General features: G+C 34.0%; 1 protein-coding gene across 1 annotated transcript in view; it reads right to left on the bottom strand.

Moving 5' to 3' along the window:
• The window catches only part of LOC123718469 (E3 ubiquitin-protein ligase MYCBP2), an 85,582-nt gene that overhangs the window by 59,937 nt on the left and 4,070 nt on the right, over positions 1 to 21,575 (bottom strand). Inside the window, exons 7-35 of the mRNA XM_045674985.1 lie at positions 21,348 to 21,524; positions 20,623 to 20,901; positions 19,628 to 19,762; positions 18,996 to 19,142; positions 18,531 to 18,683; positions 18,019 to 18,130; positions 16,903 to 17,065; positions 16,383 to 16,513; positions 15,356 to 15,547; positions 15,030 to 15,205; positions 14,032 to 14,184; positions 13,802 to 13,871; positions 12,519 to 13,017; positions 12,121 to 12,287; positions 11,674 to 11,858; positions 10,585 to 11,337; positions 10,050 to 10,199; positions 9,626 to 9,733; positions 8,584 to 8,814; positions 8,185 to 8,394; positions 7,938 to 8,072; positions 7,415 to 7,593; positions 6,743 to 6,983; positions 6,283 to 6,449; positions 5,824 to 5,989; positions 4,961 to 5,082; positions 4,160 to 4,264; positions 3,676 to 3,848; positions 76 to 235 (exon numbers count right to left, since the gene is read on the bottom strand). Coding sequence (XP_045530941.1) covers positions 76 to 235; positions 3,676 to 3,848; positions 4,160 to 4,264; positions 4,961 to 5,082; positions 5,824 to 5,989; positions 6,283 to 6,449; positions 6,743 to 6,983; positions 7,415 to 7,593; positions 7,938 to 8,072; positions 8,185 to 8,394; positions 8,584 to 8,814; positions 9,626 to 9,733; positions 10,050 to 10,199; positions 10,585 to 11,337; positions 11,674 to 11,858; positions 12,121 to 12,287; positions 12,519 to 13,017; positions 13,802 to 13,871; positions 14,032 to 14,184; positions 15,030 to 15,205; positions 15,356 to 15,547; positions 16,383 to 16,513; positions 16,903 to 17,065; positions 18,019 to 18,130; positions 18,531 to 18,683; positions 18,996 to 19,142; positions 19,628 to 19,762; positions 20,623 to 20,901; positions 21,348 to 21,524 — 5,639 coding nt within the window. The remainder of the gene's footprint in view (positions 1 to 75; positions 236 to 3,675; positions 3,849 to 4,159; positions 4,265 to 4,960; positions 5,083 to 5,823; positions 5,990 to 6,282; positions 6,450 to 6,742; positions 6,984 to 7,414; positions 7,594 to 7,937; positions 8,073 to 8,184; positions 8,395 to 8,583; positions 8,815 to 9,625; positions 9,734 to 10,049; positions 10,200 to 10,584; positions 11,338 to 11,673; positions 11,859 to 12,120; positions 12,288 to 12,518; positions 13,018 to 13,801; positions 13,872 to 14,031; positions 14,185 to 15,029; positions 15,206 to 15,355; positions 15,548 to 16,382; positions 16,514 to 16,902; positions 17,066 to 18,018; positions 18,131 to 18,530; positions 18,684 to 18,995; positions 19,143 to 19,627; positions 19,763 to 20,622; positions 20,902 to 21,347; positions 21,525 to 21,575) is intronic.

The raw sequence follows: 21,575 nt of genomic DNA, 5'->3' as shown, positions 1-21,575 counted from the left end.
TATAAATCTAAAAAAGGTTGAAGACTCCTACCACGCACGTTCAGTTAATACATTTGTAAGTTTTAGGGTACTCACCGCAGTAAAGCTTGACCATCGAGTACATTATGAACAGTGGGCGGCGAAGGCAAGTCCAGTCCGCGGTAAAGAAACATGGCTTCGCTCTCATCAGTCCCATCAGCTTCGCCTCCTGGACTGTTGCCAGTACCCGCTAGCATTTGAAGTTCCACCACAGTCACTGGAACAAGATACTGTGTGACTTTTTTTTTTTTTCATTAATATCTGACGTATCTATAAAGATGAGCGAGTAGGCCAGTAACGCCTGCGGGCTTTGAAGATGAGCATTTTTTCTTAAAAAATTCACACTTACAATGTGAATTTCAATAGTTGAAGCTTTAAGCTATCGTTTCCATGTAACCAGTATAACCCAAAACACTCACTACTAATGATATGACAATAAATAAGTATCGATTATTATTGCCGCAAGGATATCGCGTAAATAAACAATTACACATTAAAACTTTTTCATATCAAAGCGGTGACTCTAATTTTAGTACTAAATTTAGCAGTCCTTTCGATCGTCTATTTCGTAGAGACGCCCCTGGTAACTCTCATTTAGGCGAAGCTCTCAGTAATTTTTTAAGTACGTTTTATTATAATATATAGTTGGTTTATAAAATTAATAAATCATACTTAACATAATTTAATGTAAACGATTCACTTATAATACCTAGTCTTGCCATAAATACTGAAACAAAGAAAAAAATTCTACTGCAAATAACATTTATTATTTACACGTTCCTATACACGTCGAGGCGTTGAAACGTTAAAAATAAAATGTAATATTTTGTTAATTTTCAATAATAACATTATTGATGACCAGACTAAGTATATCAAATAGTACGAGCTGTCGTTTTCCTCACGCAACAAAAAGTGTGAATCGGACTAGATTCAAACACCAATGGCCATGTATAATGGCCTTTTCAGAATCCCTAAATGCGCTAAAACTTGTGATACAGGGTAACTTTTCGGTAGAGCATTTTTTTTTCACAGTGGGGTCCGAAGTAAACAAAAAGTTATTATTTGAGAAAATTTATATCGTATTACTTCACTAACAAACAACCATAAATAGCATGTCTAACGCAAGGACTCATCAGTACCAACCTAGTGGATATTATGAAAATGATACAGAATGTAGATTTTTTCGAATTTCAAGAAGAATTAGTAAAAAAAGTTAATTTTCTTACGAAAATACAAAATAAATTCTAACTCTGCAGGGGTTGATCTGAAGGACCTCTCGTAGTACAATTGTTTGCAGCTGATGACCCCATCTAACCACGTTGCGTTTGATCCACGAATTTTTGGCTACCCTGTATAGCCATAGCGACGAAACTTTTAAATTTATTCTATTTTCTATTTATCGTATTTTAATCATCACTATGTGGGTAAGGTAAGTAAGTTGTTAATACTTTATTATAAAATTTGTGATATTTTATTAATATGTATATGAATAAAAAAAGTTGTTTATAATATGTTGTTAATACGTTTTGTTTTTAGAAACATATCACGCAAATAAGTACTAATTGAAAGCCTAAATTTCAAATGCTTGGCAGGTAATATTCAATAGCTCACACCTGCACACGTATTCACGATACACTGTGTGAATAAATGATGAATCCAGAGTAAATATTAGCCGTCACTGTAATAAACGTGACCTACAATTACGTGGTATATTGTTTCATAGATTGCATAGGCAAGTACAAATTGTATGAGTATAATGTAAACAGTAACAGAGAAGAACATACTATTTCTTGTATTTTATTAACATGGCTTTTACACATTATGAAAACACTTTTTAAACGGATTGAAGCTATGTATTATTATTATAAACTTATAACACTGTCACCGTGACCACGCACGCTTTAAGCACGCGAAACGTCGGAAAAATTTAAATTTAAAATTATGTAAATAATTATGTTTATAATAATAATGCATAGCTTCAATCCGTTTAAAAAGTGTTTTCATACACACACTCGTAAGCTAATTGACTGTGGTACTTATTATTTGCATTCGCTACCCAAATATAAAATTATTTGGACAGATTTGACACAATGTTTGCTCAAATTCAGCTGTTTAGGCTGAGAAAATATATCGCACAAGTGCGTGCGCATAATCCCATGCTTACACACGCGGAAGTTTTTAAACACCTTAATTTCCTTACTTAGAATTTTTGAAGTGCAAATTCTTTAGAATCATTGTGAAAACAGATGCAACGGAAAAAGCGACAGAAAAAAGATACAGACACATAAATTGATATGTACATGGGATAAATGTATGATGAAAATATCATTTCATCGAATTTCAAACATTCATTATTTTAGTATTTACCAAATTAAAGTAACATGAATTTTTTTTTAAGTTTATTCTACATTTAGATAGTGAAAAATGTCTTATTTATATGTTATTAATTAAGAATACTTTGTTTTTGAAGGTTGTATTTCCACCACGTGTGAATTGCACACATACTTTTTTCTTTTTAATTTATTTATTTTACATAAAATAATAAAAACACAAAATGTTACATTAGAACCGCTGTGGTCAGTATGAATGTAACCATAGCACTCTTGTGTATCAGCTCGACAATTGCATATAAAGTAGTTTTTTAATTTACTATTTATGTTGGTTAGCGTTAGACTATCTAATATCTAACTGGGTAGAGCATTTATTACCCGCAGTAGCAAATACGTGGGTAGTACTGAAAATGTTTAGAATTGGCCAGTTAGAAACATTGTTAGTGAAAACTTTTTTTTTAATTTCAATTTTAGAATTCTTTGGTAACCTAATGTTAACTAGTGCTAATGCTAACACGTGACAATTTTCGGTCAATAATTTATTATGATTTTCCATTCCGCCCCATCTCGTGACACTATTTACAATTGGTTTAACGAGTTAAAGCGTGGACGTAGCAATCTCAATGATGATCCGAGTGAGGGACGTCCTTTAAGAGCGACTACTGAATATGACATCAGTGCTGTGCGACGCATGATAGAGGAAGATAAGAGAGTGACCTATCTGCGGATACGGGCAAGCCTAGGCATTGGTAAGAGTCAAGTTAAAAAAATATTACACGAATATTTAGGCGTCAGGACTTTTCTTTGTACCAGATTCCCTATACTTTAACCGACGACCAGAAATACCTTCGCATGGACTGGTGTCGCCAAATGTTAGATAAGTTCAACGACAGTGAGTCAAATGCTGTATTTGCCATCGTCAAATGTGATAAAAGCTGGATATATTGCTACGTACCCTAAACCAAAAAGCAATAAGCTCAGTGGGTGTTTCCTTTCGAGGATCGTCAAACTAAGGTGAAGAAAGGAAGAAGTCAAGGAAAAATGATGAGTCAAGAATGGGGCCACTGCTTTTCTCAGTGGTTCCATCGAATGCGACGATGTGTCGAAAAACAATAAAAGTATTGGCAACTTTCTACATTAAGCGGTTTTACATTTTCTAAACATTTTCAGTGTTACCTATGTACCTCAACGTTCTAAAAAATTAAAACTTAAACCTCCAATGGAGTTGTTTTTATTTGTCACCCCACCCTTGTGAATTGTCCAATGAACCAATGAAGCCGAGGTGTAGTGTAGTACACGTGTAGTTATCAAATCATTTAATACTCACAATAACTCAATGGTGATATGTCGATATCAGGTGCTAGTAAACGCGATGCGCACGCGGCTCCAGTATATACTAGTTCCATCTCTAAAGAGACCAAGCCTTGACGTTGAGATGTAAATGGTGCGTCTTCGTAGCCGGCGCAGAGGCATCGGAAACCGAATCGGCTCTCGTCCGGCCTACGAAAGGATTAATTACGTATATGTCTTTTTCCAATTAAGTCTAACATAAAACTTGTTACACACTACTTTGATATTTTATGTTTAAATAGCTGAATTTCTGAATAGGAATAAAATAATAATAACCTAATTAAACTTAAAATCTTTATATTAGTTTCGTATAACATCTGTATACCTTCACTATGCGGTGGGCAAGTTTTAATTGCGCACCTAGAAAGAAAACATCATTGGTGCTCAGCAGAAATTTCAACGAGATTTTTACTTTCATAAAAATAATGAAAATCGTTAACATCAATAATAACATTACTTACTCATCGTCGTTCTTATATTCGTTTAAATAATCCGAAGCCGTTTCTAGTGAAAATATGACCTCGTTTCCAGGAATCAGGAGTCCTTTGTGAGGCCAATCAGCAGCCCTAGGTAAAATATAGACATTGATTTCAATGTGACGAAGAATTATCATAATAAAACTGCCCTAACAGACAGGAGTCAGTGTGAATATGTAAGGTCTAGATTTAGAGTAGAGGTAGAGGTTTAGATGTGGGTGTGAAGATTGACTACTACTCGTTACAAGGGCAATATTTACGGCAGGTAAGTCGGAGTACTAAAGAAGGACTAACTCAACTATAATTGAAATCGAATGAATAAAATATGGCTTTATTAGATTTGATTTTTATTACTTAAAGGGCCACCAAATCAAACCCATGATTTAAATAATTTCAGCCGAAATTGTGTATTTCAACAGACAAATACGACGTTATTGTAGGTAAAAAATCTACTACCGCACAACGTTACTATATTTCCCGTGTTAATTATGTTCTCACAAATTTAAAAAAGCCTATAGATAATAAATTAATGATTTTTTAATCATCTTATTTTTAGAACTGAGCTTAATTTATTTCCATGTTCATTTGTGAACGTGAAGGCAGGATTCTCAATTCTATGTCGATCACGGGAATATGTTAATGTTGATAAAAATTAAGGTTAATTCAGTAGTTCGCCGTATTAAAATAACAACACCTTTTTGCTTCTTATAAAATCGGGATTTTACCCACGTCCATACGAAACGTAGGTAACGTCTATTCCTATTAATATTGTATGTTAAAACTTACATATTGGAAAGTTTAGGCGTTACGCTGACGTAGGTGCAGCTATATTGCATGCAGGGCGCGTCTAAGCAACCCTCATCAAGCTCTTCTACCTCCCCCGTGTCTGACGTTAGCTGAATAAGCCTCTGAAATAACCCTCCAGTTAGTAAAAGCAGAGGCGATTTTAAAATTTATGTATGTCTGTAAACTGTCTCAACTAACTATCTCATGCCAAGCCACGCGATACCTCACACGATCTAAATTTAATCAAAAACTTTCTATTGTCGCTAAAAATCAAGCTTAACCCAAGCAAAAATCCGAAAACTATCACCACGTTGTGTCACAAGCCAAACTATTACGCGATTGCAAAATTTTAAGCGTTACTCACAAGCGGTTCTTATAAACTTAGGACCTGCTTGCCATTGTAAAGTTTTATAACCTACACATGCAAATATATAAGATATAAGAACAAAACTATAGAATCGTGTTATATAAAGATTATTATGTTATAAAATGTAATAACCAGTTTTCTTTTATCGATTGCAGCTCGTATAAACTCTTAAGTCTTAGTGAGACATAGTAACGTCAGCAAAATATTTCGAAAAAAAACTGGCCATTAATAAATTAACTACTTTTAATATAAGGTATACAAACTCAAAAACTAACAAATTAGCTAAATATATTTCAAAGCTGTATAAATATAAATGACTACATATTATTAACAAAGTCAAATAAATGAAGTGACTAGGGAAAAATATGGGGCATGCCAAGCAGGTCCCAATATGGATAAAAAATTGACTTACAATTCCCCACAATGTCTGTATGAAGAGTGAATGAAAGTGTTGGGAACAAATGCGTTGTGATGGACGATGCACTACCTGATATACCTTACGGAATGGTGGATCCGGGACTCTGTACTCGCTAGAGCAGTGGCATCTGTGGCGAGGGGAACCAGCCACTGCGTAGATTGTCAGGTTATCTTCAGGCTGAGCTGTGATACTCCTAGGGTCCATTTCCAAAACTATCCAGGATACTTGGGATGGGAACAGTACCCTGGAGTGGTTTATGATAGTTTTAATTTGTTTGATACAAGTATTTGTTAAATATTTCGTTGTGAAATAGTAGCTTGCATTATTTTATGTATTTAGTCTACTTAATGTATGAACAGTACACGAAATCCCACTTGTAATAATAAAAACCATAGAGCGAATTAAAGTCACCAAAGATAGTATATGTATATATATATAGTTACGCATAATATATACTTTAATAAACTTAATAGGATTTTTCCGTATTTTTTTTTATTAAATATAGTTAATATAACGATAAACTGCTTTGTTCCATACCTCATATTGGACACAGTTGCTTGTTTGTACGGATGGTCACTTTCTATCCATGTATAGTAATGGGTTGTAGTGGTAGTGCTTATCTCTTCCACACTGGGAACCAGTAAGTTCATAGCCGACACATGCGGCAGCAATTTGTGTATTATTTCCAAAAGGTGGATTACGCTCTGAAAGAAAAAAATCACGGGATGGTTATAGTTTTTTTCGATATATGAAGAAACGCTACTTCTAGTTCTAATTATGATTTTTTAAAGTATATAATAATTGCTTCAAATTAAAGATCAACACATAGAAACTTTCGTTTCAATGAAAGTAGGTAAGTATTTTCAGATTTTAAATTATATTTCAATTAGTTCTCATTTAATTTTCCACGTTTCATTCTGTTAATAACGAATTTTCCAAATTTACTATAATAAACATACATGTTACATATAGTTATTAATAACATAACGATTTTTACCTTTGAATCATCCAATCCCTCAAGATTAGCTAATACATATGGAATCAAGGTATTTATTACAGACGACTGTTGTAATACAAACGCATTTCTGCGCAAATCCTCTGTCGTTAACTCATTGCGTAGAGTGCAAAATAGTTCTGCTCCTCGTTCTATTACCATTGAGGCAACTTTCAAAGTTATTGCTCTGAGGGCAGCCATTAATGTATCAGGATTCTCCGAAGAATTTGACGGTTTTGTTGTGCTGGAAAATATTAAAACTTAAGCTTTGCTTTGTCTGTTTTTTAAAGTCCCATTATTGATAACCATCTTGTGTGTTAATCGGTAAACATATTATTAAAAATGATTAAATCAGTGGCGCTACAGCATTTTTGTATCTGTTTCAGATTTCTGTATCTGTTTGTCAATCAAATAGGCAAGTAGGTGATCAGCCTTCTGTGTCTGTCACACACCGTCGACTTTTTGCGTCTAAGGCAAGCCGGATTCCTCGCGATGTTTTCCTTCGCCGTTCGAGCCTACGTTAAATGGGCACATGGAAAAATTGGTGCACAGCCAAAAATCGAACCTACGACCTCAACGGTGAGAGACGCACGCTGAAGCCACTAGGCCAACACGGACTCCGTTATACAGCAACAATAACTAGAGCTATGAAGACAGTTAATTGTTTTTTCATACCCATAATAAATGAGGCAGGGAACCTGTCCCCTAACCAGCGTAGTTCCGTTAAAGCTCAACGAACAAGATGAAAATGTGAATGTTGTACCATCAGGTCCCTTCACAGAGGACAATCCACTGTCACCATTAGCAGTACGACCACCATTATTACAGAATCGTAAAGCATAGCGAAGATCTTCCTGTAAATCCTTTTGTATTAGTATTATTTCTTTTTGTATTAAAAAATGTTAAGGAATACGCGGGAATCCCCAACACACAAAAGCTACTGGATAGTATGGGCAAAAATTACACTCTCAGCGCTTGTTTCTAACTACTTTAGTTTAGTAATGTAGTGTAATACTACAGAACACATTTAGTATATCAAGTTTAAAAAATGAACCAATCTTTTAATATTGGTAGGAGATTCCAAACACAAACAATCATCACCTCAGGGCCCATGAGATGAATTTTTTTGAAATCATTCCCAAATATAAAACTGGAAAATAATGTTAAAATTGTGCCGTTTTATATTAAAAATACTTACTTTTAAAGGTACAGGTCTTTCGAATTTAATCTGTACCATATCATGTTGGCAGTCAGCAGCGGAAAATGAACCGTGAACGACCTCAACACTTATCCAGCAATGCGATGATCGCGCCTCTTCATTCACAGTCCGTAGCTACAACAAAATTTTAATAAAATATAAACTTTTTACGGCTTATTGGAACGTTAATTAACGTATTTATATGTAACACTTGCTTATGACAAATACAAAGATAATTTAATCTTACCCTAACATCGTGAAGCAATTCCAGGGTATACTCAAAGGTACCAGGGCCACCATAGACACAAGCACCGACTAAGACGATTCCCGGGCGGTCAATGTTGAAGCAAATAGCATCCGGACTACCACTACTAGTATTCCAGGAACGGGTGGGATTCACCCGAATAAATCGTGATGGAGTAATTAGATGCTTTATTGCAGCTGAATCTGTGTCCTCCTGTAATCAAGATTCAAAAATTTCTTATAAAACAAATATAATAATAAAAAAAATAAAAAAGTTTGCAAAGGTTTTTAGAAAAATTCTAACGTGTATTAAGTGCAACTGCAAGTTTAATCTAACATTGTCACATTGTTAATATCAGTTAATTATAAAATCAATAACTAATAATAATGTGAAACAAATTACCTTAATATTTTTTGAACTGAACGCCAATTCCGCGATTATTCTCACAATAAATTTGCAGCAGTAGTCAGCGAGTTTATCATTCTGCTGTATCTCGCCATGGTCGTGGGGTTGTCCACATTGCCGTGTCATCATCTGATCTTTAATTGGTAGCATTACCATATCCAGTAATTTCGGAATTATATCCAAAAGATGCCAGTCTGTGTGATTGGACTTCCAAGCGGGATTATGTGGCTGTAAACAGAATACAATTTCAAAACATGTCACCATGGCACAAATACATCAAAAAGACTTAACAATCTCACAGAAGGTTTTAGCATGATTCTAATAAATTTTTGATTTAAAAAAGTCGGTGGCTTGGTCTCGGATATAGATTTCTGTAGCGTTCCGTGATAATTTTTTCATGTAAGACATTAGGCATGTAGACCGACAAATGTCGATTTTTAGGTTTACGTTCAAGTATTACGTAACGAATTTTGAGGGGTGGGCGGGGTTCCTCCTGTAAAACGTTAGGATGCGGGGCGGGGATTGAATGATTGAATTACGCGTTATTGTTAATATTATTTTCCACTTTCGAGTACTTTATACCACATATTGGTAAGTTTTAGGTATAAAGAGTCACTGGGGTTGGTCACGAAACATTTTATTATTGAATACAGAATCGTTACGGCGCGATTCATGGGGGGGGGGGGGGGAGATCAAGAAACTCTAAAAATTGCGTGACGTAATACTGGAACGCTCCCTAATCCCCACGTTAGATACGTTCGTCGTACGAGCGAGTGTTAAACGTATATATATAGTTGTACGCTCTTTTTTTGAAGGGCCCTAAGTCGAATTGAATCGGAAATACTTTAGTGGGTAGTACATAGTGATGGTGTGCGACAAAAATTGCCTTATAACGCTGAGTTGTGGAACGACGGACGTTGAGGTGATAAGGATGGAATTTCATACTTTGCCTCGACGTCCGATGATGAAACTCAGCTGCGGGTTTTGAACCGAAAAACAACGTTAGCGATGTTAACTATTACAATAATAGTTATCTTACCCTAGCTTCTCGATTAGCGCGCGGTGGAATCGGCGGTGGCTTCGGAGAATGTTGAGAATGTGCTGAACGGGGCACAGTGGCTGATTTACTTGGAACATCTTTCACCACCTGATGAAAATAATAACACTAAATGTATAAATGAAATCAATTATTCATAAAGGTAATTCATGTTAGAATTTATGCCCAAATAGAGCGAAGATCGGGCGAGAAGGAATCTTTGTGTCCCTATTTTTTCATCGCCAGCAATAATAAAGTGTAGTAATTATTTCCTAACAAATCAAAGTTTGTCCCGTATACTTTTAATTGTCAAATACTTTTATTTATTAACTGATAATTTTTACCAATAATTAATACCACTAATAATAATAATAGTATAATAATAATAATAACCACTAATAATAATAATATTTCAAAAAAAACTCACCCTGCTTTCTTTCCTCATCTCATTAAGCATGATACAGCTTTGTGTAACGGGAACAATATATTGTAACACGTCACGAAGGCTTCGAAACCCACACATTGCAGCACATGTAGATGTCAATTCACGGATCTGTGAGGCTGGTACTATGCCATCCTGAAATCAGTATTATATTAGCTTGAAGTGTCAGAAATATTTATCAATTATTTTTATTACAATCCATAAAGTATAGTATAGTATAGTTCAAATAGCATATGGCTTGTATTATGGATTCAAACCTAGTTTTCATCTGTCAACTGTGTTTATATGACTTATAGCTTAAAACTGGACTTTTGAAGTAAATTTTGTTTTAAATGAAATAAGACTCATTTTCAAAATTATTAAAAAACACATTTAATGCCTGGACTTCATATCTGTTTTGTGATCATTTATTTTTCTAATATCATCTAGTTTCAGCCTTCTGTGCCTAACACACACCGAGATGTATGCCGGTTCAATTTTTAACTTCAAAGTCACATAAATTACGCCGTTATAAACTTACCGAGACATTATATAGCAGCGAGCATAGGTGATGCCATTTCAATATTGGAGTCGGGAAAAACGCATGAAAGCATACGGTCACTGTTTCATGGGCTTCCTTCAATATCGCATTTGTCATCTCTAAAGCGAATTGTACGTAACATACTCGTTGGGCCTTATTCCGACCGGGCTTACGAGGCAACATATTACATGTGGGTGTTTGATCAGCCATGATCGCTTGGACCAGATTCCGAATATCCGCTATTGTTTCAACATATGCCAGGTACTCTTGGGAATTTCGTTTCCTGTTATTCTGTGGATATATCTCATTGACATACGTCTTAATGAGCCTCAAGCACGCTCGAATCACGTACACCAAGCGCTTCTGGTGTTTCATAATTGTTAGTTTCTGGTAATTTATAGGTATTTGTCCATTTGTATCCAGGAGTAGCTCCTTGAAAGTGCTCCAGCTCCACTGAAGTAGTGTTATCAGGGATTTGAAGCAGGCAACTGTTACTTTTCTGGAGATGTTCCTTGAAAGAATAATTACGGGTTCGCCGGGATCCTTGCGTCGTTTGGGTACATGTTCATGGTTAATTACGTTGTAAAGAAGGCAGGGTATTTGACCTGCATTGACATCTGTTCCATTATTCGACTTCTTTGACGTTTTGAAGTGAAATCCAACATCATCATTGATAACGATCGCTTGGCCCGTTGAGCCGCAATCTGATGACGGACCGTTAATGCACGTCCAAGCTACGTACCATCGTTGTGCCTGAACAATATTTTTTTATAATCAGATATAATAGGCATTCTGATACACACTTAAGCAAACTCAAAATTGAAATATGTTTATAGATGAACTGAATGCAAGTATATTTAAATTTAAGATAAATTACATCAATAAATGTAACACTAGTTTTTTTTATAAATGTAAAAGTATAGATAGAAATGTTAGAAAATATTCTGGCTATACTAATAAACTCAACCTACCTATTTAAAAAAATATTTCAACATTACTACTATATTATGCTCGAATGAGAATATGCTATATTTATTTCCATTGAAAATAATGTCTAGAAGGAATATAATTTGAAAAACAATAACGTACCGCAAGTACAATGGGCGTTTCAAATAGTATAGGAAATTTGTCTCTTGGTGCACATTCGTATGGAATTTCTCCAGTCTCAGCGAGAACATCTCCATCACCTTCCTGATCTCCTCCTTCCGTACCGATATCAATGAGTTTAATTTTGGCCGTATACTCTCCACGCCCACCAAAGAGGCCATAACCACCTGAAAATTAATTAAAAAAAATATCATTTATAGTCCTGCGAAAAATAACTGAGTGTGTTATTAATCAAATTCGATAGTTATTTGGTATTTGTTTATAAGACGAAAAGAAATGCACAATTCTAAACCTAAATTTATTTAAGGGGAGCACGTATCTAACTGCTTGTTTTATTTTTAATTATTCTCGTTTGAAACACTCAGTATAAGCCAAATTTACCAATACTGTTTTTTTATATTAAACCAATTACTATGTTATGCAAGTTACCGAGTAAGATATCAGTGTCGCTCATAAAACGGATTGCTTCAATAGAATGTCCTGAGTAACCCCAACCACCGCCGTGACTTTCGAAGCGATTGACCGTTAAGTAATCCTCTCTTAACGGCGAAATGGGCATCGATAAGCTGTCTCTCTTACACTCCACTTGCGACAGCCTAAAAAATATAAAGTAAGAAAGAGAAGGATATACATGGTTTTGCGTTTTGCTGAATTTAAGTATGTAACTGGTGCAAATAAAATGTTCGATTTAAAACCAGATTATGAAACGTATAGTCAGCCTTTATTTAGCTGGGCTATAAATTATACAAAAAAATGGAAGTTTTCAATATTGTATTATATAAAATATAGTGTTAGACTTGTTATACAAAATCAATGCCTTTACTGACCTGTTGTCATGTGCATATAACAGGGAATCTAAACATCCAAGTAAATGTAATGCTGCATGTATTCTTGTAACGGAGCAATCTTTGGCACAAGGCAAAGCAAGGTCTTGGTTTAAAATTGATATATTAGCGATGGCAACACCATCGGCAGGCCGATCATCACTGTTACTGATCCATTCAAAATTCTCGAGGTTTTTAAATTCTTCCAGCCTCCGCATTATACCATAATGGGGATATTCAAAGTCAATGTCATTTATGAAGCCTTCAGGGTCATTTTTGCAGCATCTTTGCAGTTTGTGTGCGTCAAACGCCTGTATGTTGTATGACTTCATCACTCTCATTTGGGGCTGGTAACACCATAATACGTCATACAAAGGATCGAGACAGGCCAAAGTGTTGACAAAATCGACTTGTTCAGGACCAGTCCAAGGGTAGCAGGAGCCATCGCTTTTACAGATTGTTACGCACTTGAATGTATGTTCCGGTCTATTGGGCAATATAACTGAAAAAAAGTTATATGATAAAAATTGGTATTGCCTTTTGTTAACATAGCATTTACACATTAAGAAAAACACTTTTTGAACGGATTGAAGCTATGTATTATTGTTAAAAACTTATATAGATATCAACTTGATAACCCCGAAGTTGATATCGACTAAAGGATGACGGGTTTTTTGCAAACTTCAACTTCGGGTCAATAAATACAGATAACACAACTTTCTCTGCAGCTGTGATACTTTTGACATTCAACACCTTTTGTCTTCAGTCACCGTGACCACGCACGCTGAAAATTATGTAAATAATTACAAGTTTTTAATAATAATACATAGCTTAAATCCGTTCAAAAAGTGTTTTTCTTAATGATAAAAATTATTATACATCTAAAAATGTACATTTTTTTAAGACGATTAAAAACAGCATGAAGATTGAATTGACAGCAAATGAAATTATTCCTTTATGTCTGTTTTAATATGTCAAATTTGAAACATATCCCAAAATAACCTTGACGGAATAGCTCTTCAACTAGTTCGAATTCGGATATCAATAAAGATTTGCAAGAATTGTTCTTAACACATGTAACATGCATCTGAATTGTTTGCCAATTATCTATACCTTTTTAAATTAAAGTATGAATAAATCGAGGAAATACTGCGAGCCGTAAAGGTACACTACACTGCCACAAACTCTTAAAACTTGTTTTAATTTTCTTTTTATTATAAATAAATCAAATACTGTATATTTGATTGTTACGATTACTAATTAATTATTTGTAAATTAGGACTTACTTATGGTGTTCTTATTTGCCGTTATAGTTGCGCTGAATAGTGTATCTGTTTTTAACACAGCCTGCGAAACCTGAAACATAAATAACCATTTAAATGATATTCTGATAATAAACGAATTAAAAAAATATTTAAAAGATACTGTCCTATTAAAACCCATCGCAACAGTATCAGAAAACCTATATGTTAAAACCGGCACATAACAAATATATTAAAGGAAGATTTTAAAGTACCTGTACAAAAGTTTGATCTCCAGATGCGGAGACTGAAACTGCTTTGCAATTATACTTGGGCCCTAATCGTGGTACTCTTCCAGGCGTTGCGTACCAAATCGGGCATCTATCAGCTCTTGGTTCGTCAATACGTGGCCGGCCTAACGCACCTTTCTGTAAAGCAAATCGGCTTATATCAACGACCATGTTTATTTTTTTAAACATTTTTGTTAGTTATGAACTATGCATAAATTTTTTGTATGTGTTTTTTATCGTTCGTCTTTTTTAAAAGAACCGTGTTATATGTTAAAATATTTTCGTGAAAAAATAATAATTAAATTATATAACATAACTCCCCCGCGAACTTCGTTTCTCTTTAATGTGGTTTTAGTTAGCCTTAATACACGAAAGAATAATTTCACTGTATTATCGTGACTATAATTTGAATTTGATTTACACTTCGGTCTAAGTAACATGTGGTTGGCGTGGTTAAGAAATAATTGAATTTCACGGTATTTCGTTTACTACAAAATAAATTTAATTTATACTTTAGCCTCAATAACACGTGGTAATCATGATATAGAATTGTAGCTTTTATGACACGTTTGTCGGTTTACCATAACAGTGCCATCTTACTTACACAATCCAACAACAGTACATATTACTTACTCAATCCAGTCGAAAAGTATCGACATCTGTTAGAATCTTTTGGAGTTAACAGATAATTGTGACTGTCAATTAATTATAGACAAATAATTTGCAATAAAATAAAATTGGGACTATAATTAAAGATCTAAGCTATCCTATCTCTTAAGTTGGAAAAATCGGTTAAGTAGTTTAGAAGTCCATCGCGGACAAACATCGTGACAGGAGATTTATATATATTAAGATAATAACATACTAATTTTCAAATAAAGAAATTAATTATTTTTAATGACATTTATGATTTTCCAGATATTACTTGAACAGGCAAACTATAATAACTTAAAGTTGTCTTGGCAGTTAAAATAAAACTATACCTGGTAATTTCCAAACGTATATAACTCTCCGTCCCTGGTCAAAACTGCAGTATGATTACTGCCAGCCGCGATCGCTGAAGCTCTAGGAACCCTGACACGTATAATTCTGTGATGGGCTGAAATATCCCCTGCACCCAAAGCACCAAATTGGTTTGAACCAAACGTTAGAATGTCACCTGCAAATAAAAATGTGGTATTAATTATCGTCTTCTATGAACTGTATCCAAAATTTCGGAATAGCCAATATTCTACGAAGCGCATAATATTTTTTTTAGTAATAACTCACAAAAACATGTATTATTATTGCAAATAATAATACATCTTACCCATGTGAGTCATCAAAACTGTATGATGTAGGCCGCAAGCTATAGCTTCAATCTTATGCCCTCCTGGTAAGGGGATACGTGCTGGTGACAAGCTACTCCCTTTGAACCCAGTATCTTTCTCACCCTCGTCCTTGGAACAATGAGCTTCATATTGCATGTATTTAATTTCATCCTCCACAACTTGTTCGGATGCTGTAATGTTTAAAATTACGCGTTAAATTAATTCACTATTTTGTTTTACATATAGTCAAGCACTTTTTGACCAACAGTCCATATTTTATAAATAGAATTACTAAGTTAAACCCAAAATAAATATATTTAATCACACAGAATAGTCACATAGTCAAAATTTTTAGCCTTTAATACTAAGCTTACTGATAACAAAATAACTAATTTTTCTTTACTCATTTTGTAGTAAAAAAATTATTGTAACCATACAACAACGTAAAATAATATACATATATAATATAAATATATACATACTTACACGATATGTACGCGCAAAGCGGTTACATATACTACAGTAGCAGTACAAAGTAACATTAAGATAAATATCGTATTAAAATTAAAATATTAGCCAGACTATCGCGCATTTGCAAATCGCAGCTCATTGTACGCGGAAAACATTTTATAACACTATACTTCAAAATAAAGGTTCTACTAATACTTCTAATAATACACCAAGATAGAAATAGTACTTTGTGCAACAACAATCCTACATAATTAAACTTTTAGAGATGAAAATATGGTGAAAGAAAACAAAGTTGGATTATTGTTACAAGAACTATTACGAAACGCGAAGCTAGCTTCATATTTATAATTAAAAACATTATATTCACGAGCCATGCATTTTTATAGCGTATTTGGCTGCTGGTCCCTTAAAAAATTTCTACAACTTATTGTAACTAGGACTTTAAAATCACATACCAAAATATTCACGTATAGTAAACTTTAAATTTTTTTAAATACTGAATGTAACACGAATTCTACTCGCGTTAATAACTATAATAGCAAAGCTGAAACTTACTACTAGCGATATCGTATACTGATATATCGTCCTCACTATCGGGTACACGAGTCATGTCAGCAACCTCCGCACAACGACGGCAAATGCCGCACGTACTACAACCGCTTTCACCTTCACCACACCCGCATTTTCTAAACAAAATAAAAATAATACTCTCAGAGCGTTTGATGCGAATATTGTTAAAATTATTATTATTAAATAAACCATTTCGAGTTTCAAAAAAAACAGAGCCATTGTTAACTCCTGTCGTAAGAACCTAATTTCGGAAGTAACTATAAAATTGACGATGTAAAAAATATATTTAGTTCAAATGTTATATGCCCAAAGTTGTCCTACGTTGCGTCAATAATAACGTTTAAAATTATGGAATCTGAAAAGATTACTTTCATAGCAATGTTTTTTAATATAAACTTTTACAACCCACTGAAAATCGTGTGTTTTCCGACGGCCACATAAATGCCTTTAAAAGTCTAAAACATTTCTTAAGTAAAAAAAGCATATAAAAATCACGTATACTCACTCTCCAGGTATTCGGTTGGGCAAGGCTGCACAACTACAGTTCCCAGCGAAGCCCGTGCATTCCCGACAATTAACGCAAATTCGACAATAATCCGTCAACCAAGTATGTTGATCGCTACAAATATTTGGTTCGTCTCTTGACGACTTTCGTTGTGGATATGGTTCTGAAATAAATTTATGACACTATTTGCAATTTCAAAGTTTTTTAATACAACAGGTTGGACAAGAGCCTTTAACAATTAAGCTTTATTAATGTTACGTACGTAGAACTTCTTATTTCAATTACAATTTAGCGGTCCTTCCAAAGTATAATAAGACGAGCAACACAATCGTAAACATTATGACATTTTAAATATAAGTACCAGTGCTATCACTCAAGAGCAGTTCTTAGTTCAGCACGTCATTTGCAAAAATAACGTATCTATGATTTGTCGGGAAACAGATGATGCAAAACGGGGATGGAAAATATTGTAAAATAATTAATTAATTATTTATTTATACTTCAGTAGTATTTATCTGATATTATTAATAGTTTCGTAGTAGCTTTGATAAAGGCAAACTATCAATTTCCTTTCGGAAATATTTCAGTTAAAGGACTCCTAGACGGGCCATTTTTTCTCGAAAACGTATAGCTGCAAGGAAGTGGCTGGTAGCCAGCATTTACGGCTAAGCTATGAAATACTCAGCAATACTTTAAGAATGGGATATATTGCCAAATATTTTTTGTATGAACGTTTCGTATCCCACGGCTGGAACGATCGCTTTGCATCGTAAATACTGCAATATTTATCAACCATATTATTGCTGTAACGCTTTACCGCCTAAGAGCGTCCTTTTTTATGCTACGTGACAAAAGATATAGCTTTGCCCTGTTAGTATTTTTCCTTGTATCATTCGTCGAATCTTGTGAATATTGTGATCAAAGTCACTCTCTAACTAATTCGTGTAAGTTTTTAAATAATTGTTCAACGAGTCTTAAAATATCTAATGTACCCGGCCTATTGAAATAAGTATGTCTGGCCATTCTGTTTAGTGGAGCGTAAACAACTGGAGAATGCGAATAATTATTCAATGACACGATAGCCATTAAAACAAATTTTCTTTACAAATGACTTACTTTCCTTGGTGTACCCAAATTCTCGTCCGCATTGTCCTTTATTATTGATACCAAAACTATAAACCTGACCCAAGTTTGTCAATGCCACTGCATGAGCCTTCCCTAAGGCAACCTGGTGATACAATAATATGTATTATTCAATTAAATTAAGATTTCAGCGGTATTGTTCAAGTAAAAACGTGACATGACATATACATATTAGTATTTATGCCTGTGTATATTATTTGAATCAGTCTCGTAAGAATCATTGCACGAAATATTGTTTGCTACGGCATACATTTCTTGGGTTTATGTTTATATTTCTATAACTAAAACATCGTACTTCTAACCAATTTTGTGAATTAGTGTGTAAAAGTAATATTCGGAGTCGAACTTAGCACTGAAGTACCAAATTTTCATTTTCCGCATACAAGAAATCACAATGAGATACAATTTACACATACTGTATGCATGCTTCCGATGCGGAGTCTACACGATATTTAATATAACTGCAAATTAAAGGTAAAAGATACCTGTACGATCCTTTCGTGTCTTAAACCAGTCACTATTCCAGCGGAATCGCAATGCTGTGTGTCTTTTCCAAACATAAGGACAACTCCTTGTCGAGTAACCAGGGCAGTAGAACCATAGTTGCAAGCTGCGTACACTATGTAGAAATTCCCTGCCTGCAATATAAAACAAAATATCTTTGAAAGTGCTACAAATATTTAAAAAATATTATTTTTTAACCCGTTACCAGTTTCAAAATAATATTTGGTTAATTCACAATACTGTTAAATGTAACAGTGTAACTCTAATTTTTATATAAAATAAAAGATAAGCGACAATAACACGGGAAATTATAATATTAGGATATTAAACCATTCCATTACCTATCTAGCATGAGTTTAGTACAGTTAAAATGGTGAAGTCAAAGAATTAATAATTCTTTGTAACCTACAAATATTTGATCGAAATATAAGTTTTCAATTGCTTACCTTTGCAATTTTCTTAGGTCGGCTAGGTTTAGGTGATCGTCTCTTGTTTCCATCTCCGTCTTCGCCGCGTCGTGCGATGCCGGTAAATAGGGCCGAACCATTGTCAAGAACCAGTATGGCGTGAACGCCTTCATGACCAACCGCGACCTAAACAGACAGTAGTTGTATATAAAATACCTTTTATTTTGACCTCGGCTATTAAATATTTATATAAAAATAGATAAAGTGTCATACAGTATATTTGGCTTATATAAAGTATAAACCTTTACATAATTTTCGATTCTTATCAAATAATTTTATAGAAAAGCATAGTTGCAGGGACCGAAGTATAAAATTTGTGTGTTTTACTTTATTATTAAATCATATTATTTTAGTATTAAGGCGTATAATTAAATATGTCTTTGGAAAATTAGTAATTAATTATACCAATAATGAATTTTAAGGATGTTGATCGCATTCCGGACACTACGTATACGTATGTATACGTAATGTCCGGAACCGCGCTTCAGTGGTTGTGGTGGAAATAAATTGTTAAGAATTGTTCATTCCTCATGTACATAAAGCTTTTTATTTCGCTTATTAAGTGCCACCATACATCCCACACAACGTGTACATATGACGTTATCAATTACCTGTATCACTCTGGTCTTTCTAACTTTTGGTTGATCATTCCTGACAAATACTGTTTCTTTCATAAGCGTCCAGCGTCCTAGATAAGATGATGACACTTTATAACCCAGGCTCGTTGCTTTTCCAGTATAATAAACCTAGAAATAAATTTAAATTTGTATGTAATTAAATGGGTTCTAGGTATTACTTAGCTACATCGTCAGAGTTCAAAATATTGGAACGTTATTAACACTTAAATGACAGCTAAGAAAAAGATACTATTTACAATTATTTAATCATTACATGTACTATCAAAGACAATATACTAATAATATGCTTGTTGAGGTGTGTGAAAAGTGTGGGGATGGGTGGATGCGTGTCTAGGTAAACTTAAATCCCTTCGACTTGCATACGCAATACACACACTAATTCTCCAGTTCCTACAAAGCTACAAAAAAGACTATTTTTTTGTAGCTTTGGTGGGGTTTTAGCATTTGATTCCGTAAAAAAACTGGTCTGGTCTGGCCTTTTTGTATATGTTTCGTGATATTTTTTTTAATAGGCAAGTATTCGACCAGCTTTCTAGGCCTGATACACGTCGCCGACTATTTTGGTCTAAAGTTACCTCACGATATTTTCCTTCACCGTAGGAGCGACTGTTAAATGAACATATAGACAGAAAGTTCATTGGTATATAGGGATCGAACCTACAATTTCACAGGGTGAGAGCCACTTAGCTAACACTGAAAATGTAGTTTATAACGCTCAAAACATTGATCTGTATCAATTGTATTAACGGGGTGGAGGTGCAATTGAGTTTCTTTGACATTTTTAATATTAGAATTCTCGTTCATTCGTATTTCTTTATACAAAATAAAACCTTTTAAATACATTTTATTTCTTCTATAATATGTCACATCGATACCATAACTTATCGAGTTCTTTCAACAATCATGGCCTGAGACTCTTGATACAACAATTAAATAATGTAAAAATTTAATTTTTTACGTATTCTTACTTTTCCAGAAGCTGTTGTGAGTAATCCAAAATCTTGTCCAGCGCTTATAGCGATTAGTGGATCATCTTCGTTATCATCAAGCTGAATGGCAACTGGTGCGTCCAGGTCGGTAATTCTTCTAGAAATGCCGTCTTCATATGGAGCCCGCCCAAGAATCAAAGATGTTCGCCTAAGGAGATGAACGTTAAGCTCCTTGACAGATTCCACAATTCTCGAATTACCTTCTATACGGCTGTTGCAAGTCGATTCCAAGTCATAGAATTTGATGGTTAGATTGTCCTGGAATTAATTTTATTATATACATACATTTAATTACACCCCATATATAAATAAATTATACCGCATTGTAATGATATATCATTACAGAACACACATACAATGATATGACTAAAACAAATAAAGAGAAATAAATCCTTCAGTTTTTTTGAAGTCGATAAAAAAAGTATATCGTATACAATCAATTATTTGGATAAGAAAAGCACCATCGCTTAAGAGGATTTTAAAACTTTAAATACTGTAACTAAATATCTATTTTTTATATCAATTTTCAGCGATTTAAGTTTTTAATAAGTGCGCACTTAGTTGAGTTTCGATTGAAAAAAATATTGTGGGATATAAAATAAAATCAGAATTTTTAAAACACTTTCAATTTCAAAATCACTAAACACTACAAATTCGGGCAGCATTCGCAGCTTATGAACAAATTACTAATTTAATATACTTACAAAATTTGTGAGTAAGACTAATCCCAACCGATTAGCGTCAGAAAACACTGCGGATTTTGGTTCAATCGCAATTGGTGTCCCAGGTTCAAGATGTAGAACACATTTAACTTCGAATGTATCTTTATCTATCTCATAAATATCAGTTTTCTTCCGGCCAATTCTCACGTATAACTTATCCTGAAATGAAATACCAAATCGTCATAAATATTTATATTTATTATTTTGTAA

Source organism: Pieris brassicae, chromosome Z, assembly GCF_905147105.1.
Source record: "Pieris brassicae chromosome Z, ilPieBrab1.1, whole genome shotgun sequence".
Taxonomy (NCBI): Eukaryota; Metazoa; Arthropoda; class Insecta; order Lepidoptera; family Pieridae; genus Pieris; species Pieris brassicae.
The sequence above is the reverse complement of the archived record's forward strand: the minus strand, read 5'-3'. Positions and strand labels throughout refer to the sequence as shown.